The sequence below is a fragment of the Dunckerocampus dactyliophorus genome, chromosome 4 (assembly GCF_027744805.1).
Source record: "Dunckerocampus dactyliophorus isolate RoL2022-P2 chromosome 4, RoL_Ddac_1.1, whole genome shotgun sequence".
Lineage (NCBI taxonomy): Eukaryota > Metazoa > Chordata > Actinopteri > Syngnathiformes > Syngnathidae > Dunckerocampus > Dunckerocampus dactyliophorus.
The window spans coordinates 8,280,772-8,304,740 of NC_072822.1; the positions used below are offsets into that span (position 1 = coordinate 8,280,772).

At 39.3% G+C, this 23,969-nt stretch overlaps 2 protein-coding genes across 6 annotated transcripts; one reads left to right on the forward strand and one right to left on the reverse strand.

Annotated features, from left to right (window-relative positions):
* Positions 1-906: 906 nt before the first annotated feature.
* LOC129180170 (AP-3 complex subunit sigma-1) lies at positions 907-15,077 on the reverse strand. Of its 5 annotated transcripts, none has more exons than XM_054774343.1 (7): positions 14,725-15,047; positions 11,572-11,663; positions 11,392-11,503; positions 11,245-11,316; positions 8,440-8,547; positions 5,052-5,123; positions 1,508-1,656 (listed from the first exon to the last, which is right to left on the reverse strand). In XM_054774343.1, the coding sequence occupies exons 1-6, from the start codon at positions 14,791-14,793 to the stop codon at positions 5,058-5,060; spliced, it is 519 nt and encodes a 172-aa protein (XP_054630318.1). In that variant the 5' UTR covers positions 14,794-15,047; the 3' UTR covers positions 1,508-1,656; positions 5,052-5,057. The 5 variants fall into 5 exon arrangements, with proteins under 5 accessions (XP_054630319.1, XP_054630317.1, XP_054630318.1 ...); XM_054774345.1 differs by having other exon boundaries at positions 5,052-5,093; positions 14,725-15,043; XM_054774342.1 differs by lacking the exon at positions 5,052-5,123 and having other exon boundaries at positions 908-1,656; positions 14,725-15,032.
* A 3,248-nt stretch (positions 15,078-18,325) lies between these two features.
* cdo1 (cysteine dioxygenase, type I) lies at positions 18,326-23,326 on the forward strand. Its single transcript, XM_054773376.1, has 5 exons — positions 18,326-18,579; positions 19,606-19,683; positions 20,894-21,048; positions 21,254-21,423; positions 22,742-23,326. Exons 1-5 carry the CDS (start codon positions 18,419-18,421, stop codon positions 22,769-22,771), a joined length of 594 nt encoding a protein of 197 aa, XP_054629351.1. The 5' UTR covers positions 18,326-18,418; the 3' UTR covers positions 22,772-23,326.
* The last annotated feature ends 643 nt before the right edge of the window (positions 23,327-23,969 follow it).

The following is a 23,969-nucleotide window of genomic DNA, read 5'->3' on the forward strand; positions in this document are numbered from 1 at the left end:
AAGTACTTAAAAACAAAGATTGTAATTTGATGATGCACATCCCTGATCATAACTAAAAAAAAGCATTCTTTGTAGACATAGTTGGACTTGCGGAATAAAAAAACAGCTGGCGTAAATGTACGCAGTATGACGCTCTAAAAGAAGGGAAACGTTAACTACGGAAAGGGCTATGGACAGAGCCGGTGACAAATCACATACTGTACTGTGGTGTTTACTAAAATATGTATTATAAAATATATACATTACAAAAACTTTGCAACAACTGCATAATAATAACAATATGACAGTAGCTGGTTTTAACCTTTTAAGTAATGGACTACTGCCTAGTTCCCAAAGTGGATTACGCGTATACCCATAGGGATACAATTGTCATTGGGGGTACGTGAATAAAAAAGAAAAACAATTAGCGGCTAACCCTCACAATTACGAGCGCACCTGAATGCATGAAGTTCTCCATTTCTCTGCGTGAGTTATATGAATAAGTGAGTAAGTTTGATGATTATGTTGTGTATTAAGAGTGCTTAATCTTGGAGGTTTAACTTTTATTGTTGTTCCGATCTCTGCACTGTGAGGGATGTGCGGGTCAGGATGAGAGAGTTTATCAAAATTTGACCAAATACAAATTTTTCACCCAGAATTACTTACTATAAAATTAATTAACCAATTAAGCATGTTTAATGTTTCAATTGAATGAAATGTAAACTTGTACTCAGTAGGGTTGCGGGGCTATGCTGGAGCCTATCCCAGCTGACATTTTTGGGCGAGAGGCGGGGTGCACACTGGACTGGTTGCCAGGCAATCGCAGGGCTGATCAGTCGCATCTTCTAATGAAATTATTTAGCAATCAATGTACTGTTCAAACCTGTGTAGCCCATAGAGTATAGCATAAGTCCTAAAAAAAAATTCAGAAATGTAATCTTCAACTGTTTATTATGTAGTAAAAGGGGTCAGGAAGGGGTTATAGTCATGCACAGAATAAAATGAATAGAAACATAATGTTTTGAACAGATACAAAATATAATTTCAGGAAATAGAATCATAATTCTGTCACACAGCATAGCAACAATCTAATTCTATTCTTCAATGATTTATTTGGTTTTAAACATACTGTACTCCAATACTGTATTCATTCCAACTGGTCCCATATGTTGGCTGTTCTGCAAGTGATTGGTCACGTTGGTCTTCCCCACAATATGCCAACTCGTCTTCTTTGAAATTAAGTAAACACTTCAGTTGGTGAAATGACTTCGTTAAGACTCAGATGGTTGTGAACAGTAGCAGCTGTACATCATGAGGGGAGCGTAGGAATGTACCGTAGACAAATAAATACTTCATTTTTCAAACAGAACACATAATAAAAACTTTTTTTTCTATAAATCAAACAAAAGAGCCAAAAAGCAGAGAAGTTTTAAATCACACAGTACTTCCATCCTTTGATAAAACAAAAAGAGTTAGTAGAGGTTTTGGTAAACAGATTGCATCATGTTAAACACTCGGCTGACATCTGGCAAGCGGATCTCCGTGCCGCTATTTGAAGGACGGCAGATTTGGCACTTTTATGCTGATGTCGCCAATGTTGATGTTTCTGGGCATTTCCGGGAGGTTCATGTTCTTCACAGCTGATACGGCACGAGCGGGCGCTCCTGCAATACCAGCCTACACACACACACACACACACACACACACAATATGATTATAAGACACACATCATAAAGCAATCATCATCAGGACATAGTAAACAGTGGACAGACACATCCACTACACGGGACTCGACATCAACTGCTGACACGATGCAAAAGCACTGACAGCTACTATGACACACGTGTGTGCATTGTGTACATTCAGATGCTGTCAGATGCAACATGCAATATGTGGGCACAACCAGAGCCAATTATGAATCCACAGTGAAGACATACTGTGCTAGGTCAGTCACTATGTTTGGATGTACTGGGGCATTCATCGAGAGGGCAGAGGCAGCATTGCTGAGAGTGACCCCAGTGGGCTTTAAAAAACACAATGAAATAAAAATGCAAGAAGAGAATTGCATAAATCAGAATACAAATGGATTTGGATACGATGATGATGGGAGGTGTGTTTTTGAATGGAAGAAAAACATTATACAGGACTACATTGGAGGTCATACTGCACCTCTTGCTAAAAATAGGTGTTTATTTGTCTGGGCTAACTGCAGTTTTGTGAATGGGGGAACAAAAATACTGTTAGCAGGTCAGTGGGGGGGTAACTACTGGTGACATGGGAAGGGGTTGTAAAGCTAGTACTCAACTAGACTGGGAGATCTGCTCTCTGGACAGAGGAGGCAATTCACTCTAACACAATGAGTCTCAAGTGGAAGTTAAATGTCTCAATGCAACAATGAATTCATCTCTTAGAATGCTTTTGTAAATAGTTCCAGGTGACATTTGAGAGTCACTGTTGTTAGAGATCCCCCACTCCCCCAACATGTGAATCTTTGAAGCAGGCAGACCCAAAAATGACCAGTGGTCTAGTGCTGGTAGATCGGGACCCAAAAGTAGGTAGCGGAGCCGTTTTCAATGGTCGCGGGTCTATCAAAAAATATATACTGTACATACAGTCATCCCATATGTCGCGGTTAATGTGTTCCAAACGCGACCGCCAAAAATGAATTTACGCAAAGCAAGATTCAATATTAATAAACAGAATATTTTCTTAGTTACGGCATAGAAAACCTGTTTATGACCTTCTAAAAACGCTTTTTTTTACATTATTCAAGCCCTGTAAACATGAAATAACACCCCATACTTTATACTTGTATTACCTTAGATAATAAACATGATAGGCAATAATAAGACATAAATATCAATAAGTATCTCAAATGTAATGTGGGTCGATCGTGCATGGCAAAAAAAAAAAAAACCTCGCCATCATCATCCATCGTCCATCATCCATCCATGTCAGTCTTCCATGCATCTGCCATACACAGACGTACACTCCGACAGTACTGCTAGCTTTGTTTACAGCACATTGCACACCACCTGTGCGCAGGCTACGGCATCTCTGAAGTGACACAAGGGACGCCCGCCGCTTCAAATATAGCAATACTGTGTACCGAGCTAACTAGACAGCCTCCAATTTATTTATACTAAACTTAAAAAGGACAAAATAAAAAGGCGAAAACGTACCACTTCCACACAGAAGAATAAGCCATAGTCAACCACAAAACACCAACCATTTATTAATTAATGTTTGAAAAACAGCGATATAGCGAGGGACGATTGTATAACGAACCGATGTCTGTGAATGCACCTCGCGTTCTTGCCTGTGCTATTCGTTTGCTACGCCGCCACGGGGTCCGTGCCATGTTTATGGCCGACTTTGTCTAGCTTGAGCGGGAGGGGAAGGAAATTGGGTGTGGATTTAACGTGCTGTCTGTGCGACACACAGCTACAGATATCTGCTAGAGAACAGCACGTCATAAAGAGAGGACGGCATCTCACGGCTAACAATCCATTTAACATGAGATATTTGAGTTTGAGTTGAAAAAAATTCCGCCATTTGGGTCCCGCAACCAAACCAGTCGAGGGCCACTGGTCTAGTGAACAAAGCTGTACATTCATGGCATGGTTAGGAATGCTCAACTCAAGCTGACGTTTCCCATGGTTCACTTATCATGTGTACACTGTAACTCAGCGTTAAACACAGGGCTGACCGCGGAATGCTGACCACGGGGCAAACAGCCTCAATATTTGGGGCAAGAAGCATTTGGACACTGTTAGTTTTAATGATTTTGTCTTTCTACACACCACCTCAATGGAAATAAAACCATCAACACGTGATTGAAGAGTGTACTTTCTTGTGCTTTAATAGGTTTGACAAAAAAATGGCATCAACTATAACTGTCAATGTAACCTTCACTTTTAGCACTTGGATAAAAAGTGTCTGGAGCCACCTTTGCAGCATTTACAGCTGTTTTGTTTTTTTTTATTATTATTTTTTATCCGCCCCCAGCACATTGTAAAACACAGTTAAACAAGAAAAAAACAGCAAAATGGGGAAAAAGCAGTAATTTTTATGTGAATAAAGACAAAATATTAGCAGCATAAAGTCATAATATTAGAAAAAAAATAGCATAAAGTTGAAATTACAGCCTAAAATGTCATTTAAAAAAACTGCAACTTTAGGAAAATTAGGTTGAGAATAAAGTCATAATACTGCAAAATAAAAGGTACGAGAAGAAAGTTGAACTATTTGGGGAAAAAAACAAATGTTTTACTTTCTTTTGTGTGTTGTGTGTTTGCGCTACGAACATGTACGTGAAGACGAGACACCGGTGAGTGACAGCTATGAACGGCCGTTATTTTATTCGGGCTGAACAACAATTTGCGACAACTCCTCGGCAGTTTGCGTCATAATTGTGAAAAATAGGCATATTTTGTATAATCTATTCTTTTAAACCACTCTTGGTAACATGCTTGGCGGTGGTGGTGGTGGTGGTGTTATATTTTTTGGTTTCAAAAGCTGTAATTTGGGAGCTACAGTAGTTGCACTCAGTTCTTTTAAGTAAAGAGGAAGAATATACTTATTTTTACACTTTTGTGAGACGGAAGAATGATAAAAAGTGAGATGTGTGAGGGACGTCGGCATCACAACGCAACTTTGCATTACATCTGTCTGTGAAGACAGGGGATTTTTTGGTTTTCAAGTAATAATACATGACATTAACAACAGCTGATTTTTTTGCCACTTGTATGACAGCTCACTATGGTGCAAATGCTACTTAAAAATTGCCTGTATTGTAATAAAGGTTTTAATATGATGACAGTTTTTGTGTGTCTGGAACAGATTATTTCTATTTCCATTATTTCCGGGGGAGAGAAAACAGTTACGGTAGACTTGCGACATTATTTGGGTCTGTCATGAAAGATTCCTGGTGCATGTTAGTGAAGTCATTTGACTTTTTTCATGGGGTTGGGGGTCCGTATGGAGAGACTCGGGAGGGATAGGGAAGGACAGGGGGAGTAGTAAACTTCAGTTAGGGTTGTACAGTACTTGGTTGTAGATTTTAGCAGTACCTGCGTCTACCTGTCCTGCCTGGTAGACTGAAAGATAAACGTCTGTAAAGAGAGAGAGAAGAATGGAAAGAACTGGACAGGGTCAGGGAAAAAGAGGAATGAGGAATGTTAAAGCAGGTTAAAGTAATTAACACTTTATCTCCACCGGAAAAAGGTGATAGGACCTATCATCGACCACAAGTTTGATACGACAGATCAAACACGTATTTCCTTATTGAGCAGTCGTGTGAAGCTACCAGTCTTTGTCAGGCTAAATGGAGAGCAGCTCATTCCTTATTCTCCTGATACCTGCCTATAAATGGAGCGTGTCATTTTAAATTAGCGTGCGAGTGAGAGGCACAGTGTGGTCGAGGGTAGGTCCATGAGGGGAGGGGGAGAGAGAGAGAGAGAGAGAAAGAGAGACGAGAGCAGCTCTGATGAGACTCTGCTTACAGAACAGCAATCGTGAAAACAGAAGAACCTGTTGGATTAAAATAAAAAAATAAAACAAATACAAGTTTGATTATTATTGCTACAAGTTGGAGCACACACCAGACGTCAGCCAATTAGAAAAAGGGGGCTACGTTAATGCTAACTGCTGGCATTTCAATAAAATGTCCTACAAGTATAGTTAAAGTTGTTGCCTGCATCGGAAAGGCCTGAGAAAAAAATGAGTTCATAAAATTGCCTCTGGCTGTCTGAGCTCACTTCTCCATTATGTAACATTGCATGAAATGCAAAGCAGCAGATACTTTACTTACAAAACATATTTAAAGGTCCCCTATTATGCAAAATTGACTTTTAATAGTGTTACAACAGCAATAAGTGTTTATGAGCACCAATCATGAGAACATCTCGGGGTGCACCGGTTCCAAACGATCTTTTAAAAGCCTGACCTGCCGATTCCAAATTTGGCCGATACCAATTTTTTAAAAATAATTGCCAGCATACATCTTCAATTTTTCAATCTTATTTTGTTGAAAAAAATACTAAACAATACCCGTGAAACAATATAAACTTGCTGTTTTAACTGCACATGACATAGTGCTCTCAAATATCAATGAAAAGAAAATTTGATAAGTGCTCGGAACGGGTCTTTTGCATGTCAAAAACACACTCGACAGCAAGGAGGAAGTGGAAGAGCATGGAGGAGTGTAGCTTGCGGGTGGTTACGCATTATAGGGATATTTGAACACATGCACAAGCGGGCCCGTGTGCGCACACACACACAGTTTAGTTCCAAATGTAAAAATTGTAAATAGTTCATGGTGTTATATTTGTAAAGAAATTGATATTTTGATGTAAAACAACCCCTTTGTGTGTTGTTTATGTTGTGGTATTGTTTAGATATTTGAGCGGTCACAAAAGCAAAAAATTTGTGCCAAAGTGAAAGTTATGCTTGAAATGTATCTTTTCTCAAAAAGCTGTTTCCTCACTTTTCTTCTTGGGAACTGATATTTTCCTGAAACGTACATATGTTCTACTGCTGATGGCTAAGGAACGGAAAACGGATAGAAAACAAACTTATTTTTCTGATGAGAGGACGAGAGTCTAATCTTCCTTTTTGTAGGTTCCAAGTTTATATACCCATAGAACACTACAGTATATTCTGTGTGCCTTGGAAAATCAGTAAAAATCATCTAAAATGGCCGGTACTGAAGGGGTTTGTCTTTTGAAAAATGGCTGGGATTGAATTAGTTAATATGAGATGGGGGTTTTTATGACACCCTTATTTTGTTCACAAAATTAGACAGTATGTGGCGAAAAGCGTTCTTATTTTGAAGGCCAGAAGTGTGTTGTGCCTGTTGAGAATGTCTGTTAATGGTCAAGATGAGCTGGAAGCAAGAATAAACTTGCCTCTCATCCTTACTTCACTCAGAAAGTCAGCGGGCATTGTAAAACATTTGTAGTGTAAACACACTCATAGAGCCTGAGTCGCGCAGCTACCTTGGCTCGCAGCAAATTAGCCTCGTGAACCAGCATACGCTAACATGAATTATGGCACAAAAGCGATAGTTTCTAAGGTGAATGCCACATCCTCAGTGTGGGAATATTTTGGTTTTGAACAGAATGAACAAGGCGAGCACATGAACACTGACGTACTGAGATGTCGCATTTGTTGGAAAATAGTGACGAGGAAGCGGGGGAATAGGACCAACTTGTATCCACACCTAAAACGGAGGTGGAAAGGAGCAATAGTCCGAACAGTCAGTCAGTGTCGCTTGCTACATTGCATAAGAAATGCAAAATTTCAACATGACATAATAAAATAAAGTTCTCCTCCCATTCCGTGTGGAAGTGGTAAGTTTTTGGCTTCTTACTTTGTCCTTCTTCCCCACTCCGTTTGAAACACTTTCGTAAGTTTAGCACAAATAAATTGGAGGCTAACTAGTTGCTCGGTAGCTTGCTGTATGCCATGAATTCCGGCCGTCTCTTATGTCCCTGCAGTGATCCTGTAGCCTGCTAATTGGTGTTAGGCAATGTGATGTAAACAAAGAATAATAGGAGTGTAAAGGTGACTATAGGGGTGTTATTTCACGTGTACAGGGCTCTAATAATGGTATAAACCGTATTTAGAAAGTCAAACAGGTTTTCTGTTTTCTGTACTGGCTCAGGTTATTAATATTGAATCCTACTTCGCGGAAATTCACTTATCGTGGTCCAGTAATTTAGCACCAAAATGAGGCACTGATAGCTTTTTTTCTTTTCGCATTACCGGTAACGTCAGCAACAGTGACGTTATGGAAGCGAGTTTCGGAGACAGGTGTGGACAAACACAGCTCATTAGCATTAAAAGCTACAGGCACACAAAATTGCGTGTTCCCACTAGGACTTACTAAAAGCACCAAAGCTAAATTTTGGCCAACACACTCCAAATACACTATTGTGGAATCTCTAGGACTGATTTAAAGTGGTTGAAAAATACTATAATATGGGACCTTTAAAGACCATTAACTGCAACATGGACGCCATGTTTAATTGTCCATCCATCCAGCTGCTATATCACCTGTCCTGTCTGTGGAACAGAACCCACACAAAGACACCCCACCCACCAGGCATGATCAAATCCAGGACTGACAGCACTAAACACCCTATTTAATTTGTGTGCTCCTTCAAAATAAAACAGGATGATTTACACAATCAGTGATCATCTGGAAAGATGGAACATTTAATTCTCCATTTAAATGGCAGCGTGTTGATCTGTGTTCAAAGCAGTGCGGCAGCGAAAGAAAAGGTTGGCTGAGAGAGAGCGAGAGAGAGAGAGAGAGAGAGAGAGCAAACACTCAGAATCATGTCAAAGGCATCACAAGGTCACTGGAGAGTCGCATGCAGGGTGCAGCATACACACATGCCTGCATACTCTGGACCATCCCCTTTTAAAGAGTAAGATGGGCAGGACAGCACTTACCTCAGATTTCTCCATCTTGTTCTGGGCATCCACCTGTGTGATGATTTCGTTCATGTTGGTCTCCAGCACCATCCCCCCCATCACCATCTCCGCCAGAATGTTGTGAACCTGAATGGGAGACTTAACATCAGCATATTCCTCAAATAGTCCGCTGTAAGAAATCCCATGCTTCAAGTAGTGCGGGTCACACACTTAAAGCAACAAATAAACATCTCATCTCAATTAAACTCTGCTCTTATGGACGCCATGCCTCAAATAGGTGCTAGGTGTGTTGTCCATTTGAACGCCTCCCTATTCAGTACAAAAGGAAGCTACTGTATTTCCTCAAATAGTGGTGTCAGCTATAATAGACACCATAACCCGATTAAATAAACACCTGACCTCAAGTAAATGCCTCCTTTTCAAAGGGAAACTTGCTCCTGGTTCAAATGTTCTCCCTCGTTTTTCAAGTGCCTGAGCATACACACAAACGACGTGAGCATTCCTTGGACCTCTGTGAGCACCATCAGATGTGCACACTGTAGTATTGCACTTGAAAACCTGAGAAGTGAGGTAGACCAACTTCCATTCTGTGGTATTTTGTATACAAGGTATGTGTGGGTTCAAACACACGGCAAGATGTATTTCACAATGTAGCTTTCTTTATTGTCAATGTGAGAAAAAGCAAGCCATGGAACTATCTCATACAATTAACCATCTGAATCGTGTAGAAAACCCCTACTTTATTGTTTACCATTTAGTTTGTTAATTATGTACACTTGAATTTCCTTATTTGTTCCTTATTTCTCTTTTGCAGCAGCCTGTTCTGGCATTATTTCATCCTACAAATGTACTTCAAATGGATGCCATATTCGTTGTATACAGTGGTGTGAAAAAGCCACGTAAATGTAATAACTGCTTGGGTCACCCTTAGCAGCGACAACTGCAATCAAGCATTTGCGATAACTTTCAATGAGTCTCTTACAGTGCTGTGGAGGAATTTTGGCCTACTCATCTTCAATTCAGCCACATTGGAGGGTTTTCGAGCATGAACTCCCTTTTTAAGATCATAGGATTCAGTTCAGGACGTTGACTGGGCCACTCCAAAGGCTTCATTTTGTTTTCTTCAGCCATTCAGAAGTGTTTTACATCATTGTCCTGCTGCAGAACCCAAGTTCGCTTCAGCTTCAGGTCACGAACACATGGCCGGACAATTATCCTTCAGGATTTTTTGGTAAGACAGCAGAATTCATGGTTTGATTTATGGAAGCAAGTCTTCCAGGTCTTGAAGCAGCAAAACATCCCCAGACCATCACACTACCACCACGATATTTTAATGTTGGTATGATGTTCTTTTTCTGAAATGCGGCGTTACTTTTACGCATCACGGGACACGCATCTTCCACAAAGTACAGCTTCTGTCTCTTCAGACCACAGAGTATTTTCCCAAAGGACTTGGGGGTATCAAGATGTTTTCTGGCAAAATTGAGATGAGCCTTAATGTTCTTTTTGTTCAGCAGTGGTTTTCATCTTCTTCTTCTTTCATCTTCTCTAGTGTCTTTCTTATGGTGGAGTCATGAACACTGACCTTAGGGCCCTGTCACACCTTGACAATTTAGGAAGCGCATGCCTGACGTGATCATTTTTAAGGCATACGTTGAACTGCCAACGTTTTTTTTTTTCAATTTGGGCGTATACATAGCGTATTCGTAACGAGTTCGACGTAAACATGTAACTTATATAGAACGTTTCTCTGACTTATAGACAACTTATATCAACGAATGCGTAGCGTGTTGCCGGTGTTCACAATTTATGCCCAACGCCCGTCACACCTTGACGATTTAGCCAGCTTACGCCAACGTATGAAAAATTTGGCCAATACGCTGGCGTACGTCGTAGTACGTCTAAGTCGTCCAAAAATTTTGTGCATGCATAAAACTCTTCCACATGTGTCAACGTATGATTCATACGTCCCACATCCGCAGGCAATAGGTTATGCGATCGTTGACGCCCGTTCACACACGTTATTTGTAAGTTACGTACAAGTCGTAATACGTCAACATACCTTGAGACAGAACTGTCTTCTTGGCGAGGGGAGAGGAGATGGAGGCTGTCATGTTTGCATTTGCAGGTATGTTTGCAGCTTGACCAGTAGAGGGCACTGCGACACTGGGAATGGAACCAACTTTTTTTGATTTTCTATCAACTTTATTAATGCCTTAGCGAGTCACAAATCCATGAGTGGTAGCGTATGCAGCCTATACCAGACTCTCAGACTCGCGGCCCCCGGGACGATAGTTTGCAGCCCCCGTCTTAATATGAAAGGTTATTATTCGTGTGGCCCGCAAGTTTGATATGAATGACACTTGTCGTGTGTGGAGCTGAACGAACCAATCACGGTGAGGTATATGGCTCTCGAGGGCGGGATCTCGGCTGAACAAACTAATCACGGTGAACCAACCACTCAGCTGGGCAGAGGAGAAGCCGTGAAGCCGCTGACTCCGCTCTGTCTCCGAGGAATGAATGAATGAGCGAGCAAACGACTCAAGGCGGTGAGGCGTTGGACGTACTGCCCGGCCGAGGTCCCGCCCTCGAGACCCATATGCCTCACGGTGATTCAAAGTTCCTCATCCACTCAACTCTTCAAGGTCTGAGAGGTGTGACCACAAACTAGTTAAGACTGAATCAACAATGGTTACTACCAAGTACTGAACTCCATTTAGCCTCAACTGCAATGTGATCAATTCCACACATGTTGAAATGAAATGTGTTGAAATGATGCATGAATACAACACAAACACAAACAAATGGATGACATTTCCATACCTTATCTACATGGAAAATGAGATCAAGTTCACAGACATTTTCAAAGCATTTGTCCAGCGTTTCCACAAATACCTGAAAGAGAATGGAAAAGTGTTTGATCACAACAGGAAAACCAATGACAAGATAGCAATGTATTATTTTTCTTACCTGGATTAAGTCTAAAATTCCTAGTTCGCTCTCCGAGGAGTCTACACAAAACACAAAGTACAACGTGGCGTAGTGTCTGTAGATTAGCTTGTAGTCGGACCCCCCGATCAACCTGACACACAGTACGCATGGAGACATCAGTGACCCGTTATAACCTGGCAGGATAAGCATGACACTTACATTCCGCCTTCTAGAAAATTGCAGACATTCTCATCTCTTTTGGACACCAAGTGGAAGGTTTCCCTGATGATCTGTTGCTCTGTGTCTTCACTCTGATGGAGGAATAAAGAACAGTCCATTTTACACATTACTTGTCTTCTCCCAGTCAGGAGTTTTAAGACAACTAGCATGTGATTTCATTTGTCTTCTTAAGGCACTTAAAACAAAGCGGGCGAGTCACTGTTTGCTTTGTCATATTGAACCAAACACTGCTGCCCCAAGGCTACATACGCTAGGATTTAATCTTCCTGTAGAAGCTACACCACAGATACCACTCTGTTATCTTCACTTGACGATGTCTTTATACGCTTTATACGCCTTTTAATCATATATCACAAGTCACGCAGGGAACAAAATCCTCATAGTGTCCGAGAGTGGTCAGATCTACATGGACTTACAACCGTGAGGCAAATGCAAACTGAACCTTAACGCTTGTTCTAACAGATGATGTCTATATATGACATTTATAAGTGGGTAACAGTGTTTTGCCTCTGATTGCACTGCATTACTGGTAGGAACTCCTACAACTACTGAAAGAACACAATCAGGCAGTTACACATTCCGTTCACATTGTAACACAGACGTAATAACTCTCCGTCAACCAATTATAGGAACAACAACATGTCCCGCTCCACCCATACGCAAGCAAGGGCTCCTCTCAAACAGACAGACGCCTTGTTTCGAGTGAACTCCTGATACTCTCTGCAGCTGAGTAAACAAAAAAGGTTGGTAGGTGTAACTTCCTTGTGGACACTCGCCATTTTCAACAGATCTTCCAGCAAAAATTGAGCGATGATTACTGGAAGCGCACATTAAGTAGTTAAGGCACATCTTGCAATCCAGCCTACCTTGATGTTCATAGCGTCAGCATTAGCAAATGATGTGTGGCTGCTTTTTTCCATCGAAATCAGCTGCTTGCTACTTGTAGATACCCAAGCAGAACATGTAGTAATTCTACATTTGATCAACTTTACCTAAAGATTTGCCAGATTAACCCACGTAGAAGTTCGGATTTGTCTGCACCCTTCATTTTATTGACGCTCACTGCATTTGGCTCAAGTACCGGCGATCAACGATTTCGTTTCATTACATACCTTATACGTACTGTAGCAGAGATCCTATCTGACAATGTAGCGACACTGTCACTATATTTAGCAAGTAAGGGTGCACATATAAGTGTTTCTTGCGTCATGAATTTATTCGGTAATACAAGCTATCAACAAAGGCGAAGAAGCCAGCGAGCAGGCAAGCGGTAGTGAGCTACATCCCCGTAACGCCGTGCAATATACGTCTGAAAGCTGTAAAAATCCCTCCACAATGCAACCCAGCCCTTGACCAACATAGCCAAGAAGGCAGAGCTTGGACACAATCGTCCGTCACCTCGCTGCACCACACCTTCCTAGAAAAACACACATGAGTGTCCAAAGTGTGGCGCAGGGGCCATTTTTGGAACGTGGCTCACTGCAGAAATAAAATAAACCCAATAACAATGGAAAATACAGCAAAAAGGCATAATGCAACTAGAAAAAGCAAAAATGTTGATACTAATAATAAAAACACAACGATTTGTCTTTAAATGTATATGTATGTATATGTTGTTTTTTTTCTTATAAATAGTTTTCTTTTCATTATAAAAATCAAAGGACATGGATAGACAAGGCAAGTAGATAAGACAAGTAGATATGAGAAAACCAGTGAGCTGTATTACTATTATTATTATTATTATGATTATTATTAAACAGTATATAATTATAACAGTGGTTTATATGGTCTCAAAAAGTGTTGACAATAATATCTTTGAGCATTAATTCATAGGACAATAAACATTTCAAAATGCACCTGCATTGTTCTGTGACTCTGTTAAATAAAAAAATCTGTTTGGCCAGTCATATTTTTCATTGTACTTTTCTTAAAATGAATGTTAAAATCTCGTCTAGTGGACCCAATCTCATGTACCGTCTCGTGAGTGGGGTGTCTTGTGGCACCCCTTATAATTATCATACAGTATGTCTGAGCACATGACGAAAAAGCGGAAATTACTTCCTGTGTGTAAAATGGTCAAATTTAAACATAAGATTTTTTAATAGGAAGCGAAAAGACTTAAGATGTGTATGTAATAATAGATAGCTTACTATAGTGATGAAAGAAAAGGGGGGAAAAAAGTTGAAAAGAAAAAGGACGTGTAAAAAAAAAATCAAATAAATTTCAAATAAAATTGAAAACATAAATATAAACAAAAAAATAAATACAGGAGTAAAAAGTGACAGAAACATTGTATGATATAAAAATAAATTCAGGATATAGACAAAAATGAATACATAAAATCAAAACTAATGAATTCAATTAATTGAAAATTACAATTGCAATTATTAAATCATAATAAATGAATTAAATCTGGATAACAACCACTAGAAAGTATTGACCTTGACCTTGATTGCAGATAATTCATCTTGCAAAAACTTTATTCATTTTGAATGTTAAGAACCCAATAGGGCAGTGAAGTCAAATAAGTGCACATTTGTTCTTGCCATTTTTATACCAGCGGGAATTTTCTTCCAGTCTTCTCCAAACTTTCAATGCAGTAAATGCATCTCTGTAGGGGAAAGAGCCCTACTTTGTAATATGTGATGCAAGACGATGGCGGGATGGATACACAAAAGAAAACACCGTTTTACAGCACAGGTCACCTTGCAACATTCAGATATAAATTCAGATATGTCTGACATTTCACTGACAATCAGCTGCAACAAGCACTTTCCCTTTCCTGTCCAGTCATACTCACGTAAAGCTACAAAAAGGGGGAACAGGATGTTTGCATGCTGAAGGCATGAGTCCCTCACAAGGGCGTCATCCATGTCATGTGACACAAACACAGTGAAGTCAATTGTGTGTTCATCAGCAACAAGATAGCCTAGTTTCGGCTTGCACATGTTCAATAATTCACGTTGCCAAGAAGGGACATCAGGAACAAACCAATGACAATTATGTATTGAACCTAACTCTTCTTTTTTTCTTCACTCAGGTGCCATCAAATGAAAATAGCCTAGCATACTATCGATGAGCATATGTAGGGGATGTGTAAAAATACGTGTATATAATTCAAATGTTACTCACATAATGCTCGTAGAATTTAGACAGCCTCGGCTTGCCGTGGTTGTTGAATATTAAAATAGCTTTTATCATGATGAATTGTGTAGAGGGGGGAGGGGGGAAGGAGGGGAAGCAGAAAGGGATTAGTAGGTGTGAGACTACCGTGAACCCAAAACCCCGCCGGGGATTCACGGCCAGATCCCGTCTCGATTTAAGGTTAATGCGGGATAGCTTGGAGTGGATGACACGCCGCTAACGCTCCATCGTCTCTTACGGAAATGATCGTCCACGTCAAGGAACCGCGCTCCCTACCGCCCCTACTTGCTCAATACGGCGGCCGAGATGGGGTAAACTTCTGCCATCCGCCACTCTGTAGCGTCAACACAGCACAGGGCTTTTAAAGCACACATATGCACACAGGATATTGGTGAAGGCCCATGTATAGCAAAAATGTTTTTGTTAATATGGCGTTGTTTCGTGTTATGTTACTGACAATGGCGCTTAGGAGTGAAACGTCATACGTTTCAGAAGGAGCCTCGACTGACGTCTGACTACGCATGCGTGTTAAGTGTTGAGTCTGAGCACGCACAAATACAATCAAAACAATAATGGCGGCTCACACCAGCGATAATTGGCTTTCGTGCTTTAGGGCGCTTAAAAGCGTAGTGTAACCTCTATACAAGGCTTCGGTGAATCACTATAGAAAATATGTAGCCACTTTTTTGTTGTAAGTGTTTTCATCCTTAATAGAGTGACAACACCGTGTAGGAGCCAGCGAAGACGCATTTGAAAACTAGCCTCGGCTCACGTTTGGCACTGCACAAGCGTGTACTGTAATGTTATTGGTGTAGGCCAGGCTGTGGGGAGACCAGTTTGCAATGTGTGGCTTGTTTGAGATGATATTGTGCAAGTGCACCTAAAAGTGTCCTGCCAGTGTGATGATACACTACAGGTATGCAGAAAAACATACATTATATAAAAATTCCTACAGCACTTTTTGGCCAAATTTGTCTGTAAAATATCACTAGAGCCTGCATTAAGGCCTATGAGTGTGAACTGAGTGTAGTCAACCACAAGGTGGAGTAAAAGTACAGTAGATGGTTGATGATGTGGCGCCTCAGAGGGTCAATGTGGGGAAAAACATGGTTGATGCAGTGAGCACAAATTCTGAATAGTGAAGTTTTGCAGATGTGCTCATGTTTGATAACACTTTACACAATAAAAGCTGGGCCTCAACTATGCTGCATTAATGATGTTGTGTTTCAGAGAATACACTGCATCACATTTAAACAAAATAACAGAAACCAGTATGTTTGTGGAGAAACAGTCAATGCAATGATGAATTCCCCCCAGTTATAAAGATTAAATTGTGTGTGATAGCTGTGGTCTCTGTCATACACAACTCCTGAGAACATCATGTTAAAATGCAGAGTACAGCAAGTAAGAGAATTGGATCTGATATCTAAGATATTCTCTTTTTAGCATGCCATGATATCTAAGATATTTTCTATTTTAGCATGCCATGATATCTAAGATATTCTCTTTTTAGCATGCCACGATTGTCCACTTTAGGACTTGGAACATCATACTTGCAGGTCTGATGGGAAAAGGCATTCCCGTAAAGCTGTAACTTACTGAAAGGTCGCCTGCTTGCATTCACCAGTCAGAAAGAAACTGAAACTGGTTTTGCTTTTACTTTCTGAGGATGCACAGAAGGGGAGTATGACTCAGTTTCCCCACAAAAACATATATACTGAAAATAAATAAAACTGATAAAGAATTTAAATGGTAAAGTCAATTCATTCAATTCACAATTATAAAGAGTTATAAACTAAAAGCCACATGCACACATCAGACCACAAAAGGGTGGCGTTAACCCTGCGGCCATTCATATCTGTGAGTCGCAATGCATTTCCTTCCTATGCTGTGCAATAACGAAAGTGATGAAGCTCATAATTTTCTCAAAATTATGTGATAGGAAGTAAATATTTTTTTTGCATTGTTTAATAGAATTCATTTACCAATAAATGGGATAGGTGGGTTTTATGTTAAAAAAGGAGGAACTTCATTCTATTACAAAAATATAATTAAAAAAATAAGTAAATAAAATTAAGAATAACTGTAATAAGTCATTACATAACTAATAAATAATGCAAATAACCAGATAAATATACATTATATTTGTATTACCTGGATACTTCCACAAATGTTGTCATAAAATGTAAATAAAATAAACAATGCTTTAAATAATTAACAAAACTTGTAAAAAAAAAAATATATATATATATATAGTAATTTAAAATATCCAATGATACATGATGAAATCATAGATTATATAAACCTTATCTGGGTATTTTTTGCCACAAGTAACCAGAGGAAAAAGTAATTTAATAAATGAAACAAATAATAATAGTATAAATAATGAACAATAAGAATCATACTGCAAAAGAAAAAATAATCCAGCATTTTTTACAAATAATGTAAAAAAAAAAAATCCAGTCATACATGATCAAATTCAAAATTATATTACAATCGTCTGGGTGCATTTTCCACAAATGTTGTCAGTTACATAGAAAAAATACACGCAATAAATAAAATTCATGAATAAGAATAATTGGAAAAAATAATGTAAAAACACCCAGTGACTCATGGCTAATTATTGATTGTATTGGCATGATCTGAGTGTGTTTACCTATTACATTAAAAAAAATGTTTTAACTATAATAAATATTTCTATAAATAATGACAATTTTTTTTCTGCAAACATTGTCAGTTACATTTAAAATAAAAATAATAAATACATAAAATATGTGTAATAAATAATAGTACACATTCCATTAATAAATAGAGTCTTTAAAAGTATATATAAAAAATACCTGGTGATACAGAACCAATTATAATGATTTAAATAACAAATACATATAATACATATTGTTATAAATAATAAATAATGAACATTGGCAACAATTAAAAAAATATACAGTCATACATGATACAAAAACGACACGCGTACTTGCTGCCCACAAAGGCTGCCATCATTAAAGACCTTCACAGGAGGGCGAGTCAGGCGGCATCACGATCTCTTTCTTTCACATCTGCTTCCCAAGTCTAACACCCTAATCATATTAGTAGAGTGCTTTTAACGAATGATAAAATGATTATTGTGTGTACAAGGAATAATCATTTACAATCCGATTGAATGTGAGCTGATCTATTAAACACAGGGTCCCGTAGATGTTATGAATCACGCGATTCCTCGTGTACTTCAGTTGTTGTTGCAGCGAAGAGGGGGTTAGGTGTAGTTGAGTGGGGGCCACAAACATGCAGCGGAGCTTTTGTGAGAAGAATGGATGAATGAGAGAGACGGGGAGAAAGGGGAGACAGGGGAGCTTGTGTTTGTGACAACGTGGTAGAAAAGGATCGGTCCACTTTCTGTGTCAGATCAATTTAGGGTTTGATCCCCACGTCAATAACTAAAAGTACACACCATAAACACGACCCGTGGGGTAGTTATAATGAAAGTGAAAGCAATCATTTTCGAGACCCCAGCACACTTCATTGAAATGAATGCTGTGTGCGCCCTCCCTCCTCCACATAATGGTACGGTCTACTGCTATAAAAGCGCATTGCATTGAAGTTGGGAGAGGTGCGCATACACTCTTAATATCATCTTAATAACGTCTCCACACTGCCGCTGCTGCTTCTGCAACAAGGAACGATGGATAGAGGCAAGCCACAATCTCTGGAGGAGCTCACCAGAAGGCTGCATGAAATATTCGAGAGTAACGACATCAATGTGGAGGAGGTGAAGGAGGTCATGGAGTCGTACAAGAGCACCCGTCAGGACTGGGAGAAATTTGCCAAGTTTGACAAACTCAGGTAACACGCATCCTCCTGATATTATCAATACGTTATGAGTAGATAATGCACATTTCTAGAGGAATGATACACTTTGCACGCTGGCTATGATGTCCTTGGCGTGAAAGCTGATGGTTGGCATGGAAACAAACTTTCATATACACACATACATACAGCCTTTTAAAATGTATATTTTTCCAAAGTTAATAATTTAATACATTGTTTTTTTTTATTACAAGTTATTAAACAAAATTGTATTGGTAGTTTTTTTTTTTACAGTAGCAAAATTTCAATTGTGTGAAACTTTATTGTCAAAGTCTTATTTTTTCCCCCCTGTATTCATAAAAAAAAGAAAAATAACTTCAGAACTGTTTCCGTACCAAGCATCAGCTTTCATCACAGCTCATCTGAATATGATGTTTTAATAAATAAAGTCCACTTATTTGCACAATGGCTTTTTAAGTACAAGTCAACATATGTTTAATATTATTGACTGCAATGACCTATATCCCAACCTACACGTGTTCTACAGCAAATGCCCGTGTTTTGATGGTCAGCGGAGGGAGGGTGAAGCAGGGGAGGTTGGTCTGGTGTGGGTGGAAGGGGGGGGGGGGGGGGGGGGGGTGTTTGTCTAGTTAACCAATCAACACCAAGGAAAGAATACACACCCGCTCATACTGTATGTGCAGAGGTTGTTCCTCTGGTGGTGTGAAGATCACTAGGGAGTCGCAGCAGCTGCCTCCAAAATATTTGAAGACTGACGGAATGCCAGGGCAAGGGGGGGGGGGGGGTGAAAAAAAACAAATCTGCAGTATTTGCACACCAAACTCGTTGCCCACCCTCGCTCCAAGTCTGGAAAATATTTTAGGGACGGCTGTCATTACAACGTTGCTCCCGGTGTGCAGTTTAACAGTCACAACACTGGAAATGCAGCTTTACATTTGAGCTATTTACAGTATATACACACACATATATATATATATATATATATATAATACAGAGTTGAGACGCTGTGTTCTTACGCTTGATTTCGTGGTTGTTTTGCAGATACACAAGGAACTTGGTTGATGAAGGCAACGGGAAGTTCAACCTGATCATCTTGTGCTGGGGAGAAGGCCATGGCAGGTAAGACGAAACCCTGTAGGGCCCACAAACAACATATTGGCTAACCATACACTCAATGTAGTTGATAATAATAATATTAGAGTTAATCACATTAAAAGAAAAGTACAGTATATTCTATTAATGTTGCTCCAGTAAAAGTTAGTAGTGTTGCTTTTGATGGTTCAGTGCTTTCGGTAAATACATTTATATAACCGTCATTATTTATGACTGATATATTTGGACATAATAATTATCTAGCTGAAATGTAAACAATAACAACGGTTATTTAGCTATTTATTTGTGATGATAAGGTTGGCAGAGGCATCCTAGCGATGCGTGAAATAATCGATCGATGAATGGATCATTAGCAATACAGGGACGATGAAGTGCACTGCTCGCAGCAACCAGCAGAGGCGCTGTTGATTCAGTCTAAACTAGTCTGCAGCACAAAGACCGACATGGCAGCTTTTTTTTTCTTTAATTCAATTTAAGAAATGTTAGCCTTGAAATGAAAAAATAAACAGATGAACACAATTTGTATTTATGTGTCTAAAATGAGTATAAGTATAAAATAATAATAACAATTATACTAGTAATAATAGAGATGATTGAAAAAAAATGTTTCACCATCTAAAATCATTAGTAAAAATATATTGAAATATTAAAATAAAATCTCGAATTGTCTGGCTAGTTAATGAGGGAAATACTATAACTCATGATAATAATAATAAAATAATACTGTAAATGCCAGACTGAGAGACTGAAATGTGCTAGACAAATACAATTGATTGTTTTTATGTGAAATAAGAAGATTCCTAATCTCCTAACTACAAGAATAACTGCTACAAACACGATTAATAGTGACGTGGCTCAGGAGGTACAGTAGATGATCCTCGTTCCCTCCAGTCACAGGGCAAGACGCTTCACCTACCTTTCCTCCAGTGCTGCCCACACTGGTGTATGAATGCCAATGAATGTTTGGTGACGGTCGGAGAGGCTGTAGGCACGAATTGGCAGCCACGTTTCCGTCAGACTAACCCGGGGCAGCTGTGACTACAGATGTAGTTACCACCACCGGTGTTAATGTTTGCCATCTTCTTCATCCAGATGAGCACAATCCACCTTAATGCCGGTAGCTTTATGATACCATGATTACATGTGCACCAACTGTACAACCAATTTCGGCCCACCGACACACCCTGCATGCCTGTGTGCTGTGACCGCTTTGCAGTAGTATCCACGACCACTCCAACTCCCACTGCTTCATGAAGATGCTGCAAGGCGAGCTCAAGGAGACGCTCTTCGACTGGCCCAAAGAAGAAGGAGGCCAGATGACCGAGAGGTCACACAGCATCCTGGAGGAAAACAAAGTCGCTTACATAAATGGTAAGAAGACATCGGTTTTGGCGAGGTGTGTGCATTCTTCTACAGGGCGTGGACAAAACAAACTGGAAAAAAACGATTGTCCACCACTTTTTGCAGTTATGTCAACTGTGACTTCACTCCTCCTTGGTAGTGATGCATTAGTGGCTGGTCCCATGCCACAGACCTCATTTCACAACATTCTGTTTACACTGTGCGTGTGTTTTAGACTCCATCGGACTGCACCGTGTGGAGAATGTCAGCCACACCGAGGGCTCAGTCAGTTTGCACCTGTACAGCCCCCCCTTCCAGACCTGTCAGGTCTTTGACCAGCGCACCAGCCACAAAAGCACAGCCCAAATGACCTTCTGGAGCAAATATGGAGAGAGGACTCCACTCGTAAGTCACTTTATATCATTGTGCACTTGTGCAATTCACTTACGCTAATCCCGTGATAGGTAAAAATAATACGAGTGGCACATATTTGGTTACTGAGAGTGGCAGTAGAACCACATTATCTCTCCCAGCCATAATAAATTCAGATATATATTTTTAGAAATAACAATAATCAAATAAAACGAATGAGACGCCCTATGACACATTAGAACTGCATCATTTTCTCCAGCTATAAGCAAAGGAAAACAATAGAGCAATAATAATAATAAAGTAAAGATATATTAAAAAAATAACGACAGTGGAATGATAGATTATAATCAAATAAAATAGTAAAAACTCCTCCCTGTGATGCAGTAGAACCACACCGTTTCTCCCGTCATTAATACCATTATGGATCCTTATAAAATAAAACTATATCTAATAATAAATAATATAATATATAATAATATAATTAAAAAAAATCAATAATGCAATGATAGCATGCTAATAATAAAACAAATAATAAAAATAGATTTTCAAAAATAATTATATTGTATTGATATACTGTCAAAATACTGATAATGATGATAATAATAATAATAATCTCAAAAAGTACAAAACGGACACTACACAACTCTTTATTTCATGTCACCCAGCCGATAACCAAAGGAAAACACAAATAATAAAAACACACTGCAAAAAGAGTTGTGTTGCTTTGATACGTTGTTATAATATTAATCTAAAAATGTACGAAACATACTTTGGATGACTCACTTTGATGCAGTAGAACTGCATCATTTTTGAAGTTATTGCAATAAGTATTAGTATGCTTGCATACTACCAACACCGCCTGCTCTACTTAAACTGTTTTCTCAAGGTTCAAGCCCATTTTTAAGGGGTGCTTTTGTATATAACACAGCTTTACACCACCACCATCAAAACTGCACCCTACACATCAAAGCCATTTACATTTTACGCTGCTTGAAGGCCAGAAATGTAGCTAATTTACGGTCAGGCATGTGCTCAGAGGCTTTATTTGAAAACAAAACATGCTCAATCAATCTTTAATGTGAGACACATGGCAGCAACAGCTCTATCTTAAATCCACAAGCTGTTAAAGTATACAAGTATATGTGACCACAACATTGTAGAGTTAGTGCTTTAGATTGCAACACCAAATAGACGAGATAAGATAGCGGGAGAACAAGGCAGTACACGGTGAACCACACCACGCCCCTCGCTTTTTGAAAGTCTTATTTTAAAAGATGAGTTATTATGCAAATATCATTTAAAATACTTATTTTCATGAATGAGTCTTAACTGTTGTGTCTTTTCATTTTAGACCAGAGGAGCAACAAAGGAGAACAATTAACGCTTTCCAAAGGAGACTCTGGATGATGAAGACGTTTTGCTTTTAAAAATGCTTATTTTTCTCTTTTTTTAAATATTTTTAGTTGTTGGGTGGTTTTTTTGGGGGGGGAACTGCTGATAACGACGCAACTTGTTGAAAAATGCGTGGCTGCAGGCTGGTTCAAAAGGACAGCTGGCTGATTAGGATGGCTTTATAGCTGCTTGGCAAATAGCAATGAGCGGCGCAGCATGAATAGGCATTTCTTCTCAGTTGTTGAAGGCTCGAGCTGCAGCATTTTACTGAGAAAACTGTCTTTTCCAGAGTTTGGTCCTTTTTGAATGATATGTTCCATAAATTGATACATTTCTCTCGCACTTTTTTTCGTCATACTGTCTTACTGATGCCACTCAAAAATGTCTTAGTGTCTGTTTTATTTGTAGCTCACTTCACATTCTGTAGGAGTCTTATTGAACAAGAGTGGCTGTCGCACTGAAAAATGAATGCTTGATTTCTGTGGTGCAAAAAGATGATTACGTGACCACAATGAAAAATAAACAGGATTATGCTTTAACAGGACCGAATGTTGTGGTTTATTATGTTTGGATTTGGTGTGGGAAATAATAATATATGCTAACGGTTTCATTTTATTTGAACACGCATACGCGTTACAGCGGAACACATCACATCGTTCGATTCGCAGTTCCGCATGTCCAAAAGGAGTAGGAAGAAATCCTACCCCTCGTCCATTTCACATCGCTTGCAATGCATTTCTTCACTTCCTGTATTCCGATGTAGTCTTTACCAGATGACACATGGGAAAATGATACGATGGAAAATGACAAGGGAACAAAATTGTCAAAGTTTTTCCTCAATCATAATAACAATCACATAATTAGTATAATAATAAATAACTAATAATGAGTTAAAATAGACCTAACTGAACTTAGTGCTGACAACATTTTGCAAACAACTGTTTGTATTGTTTCTTGAAATCGCTCATCTTGGTGCCTGGCTTGAGTTCCTTCCTCAATCCGTTCGGTAATTTGATTCCACATACTGAAATGCCGTGGGTTTTTAGTGTCGTTCTCGCATGCGAGTGTTTTAAGTTTAGTTTTTAGTTTAGCTGGGCTTGAAATTGCTGCTGTGCAAACAGTAGACAACTCACCATGGTCTGTGTTCTCATTCATGATGGTGTCCCTCAAGGCTCTATCCTGGAGCC

What these genes read in the sequence shown, in the direction of transcription:
- LOC129180170 (XM_054774342.1), bottom strand. Translation starts at nt 14,793, where the DNA reads ATGATAAAAGCTATTTTAATATTCAACAACCACGGCAAGCCGAGGCTG. An exon ending in AATTTTCTAGAAGGCGGAAT is followed by an intron (nt 11,504 to 11,571) that starts GTAAGTGTCATG and finishes ACTGTGTGTCAG; the next exon opens with GTTGATCGGGGGGTCCGACT. An exon ending in TCATTTTCCATGTAGATAAG is followed by an intron (nt 8,548 to 11,244) that starts GTATGGAAATGT and finishes TCTCCCATTCAG; the next exon opens with GTTCACAACATTCTGGCGGA.
- cdo1 (XM_054773376.1), top strand. Translation starts at nt 18,419, where the DNA reads ATGGATAGAGGCAAGCCACAATCTCTGGAGGAGCTCACCAGAAGGCTG. An exon ending in TGGGGAGAAGGCCATGGCAG is followed by an intron (nt 19,684 to 20,893) that starts GTAAGACGAAAC and finishes ACCGCTTTGCAG; the next exon opens with TAGTATCCACGACCACTCCA. An exon ending in ATGGAGAGAGGACTCCACTC is followed by an intron (nt 21,424 to 22,741) that starts GTAAGTCACTTT and finishes TTTTCATTTTAG; the next exon opens with ACCAGAGGAGCAACAAAGGA.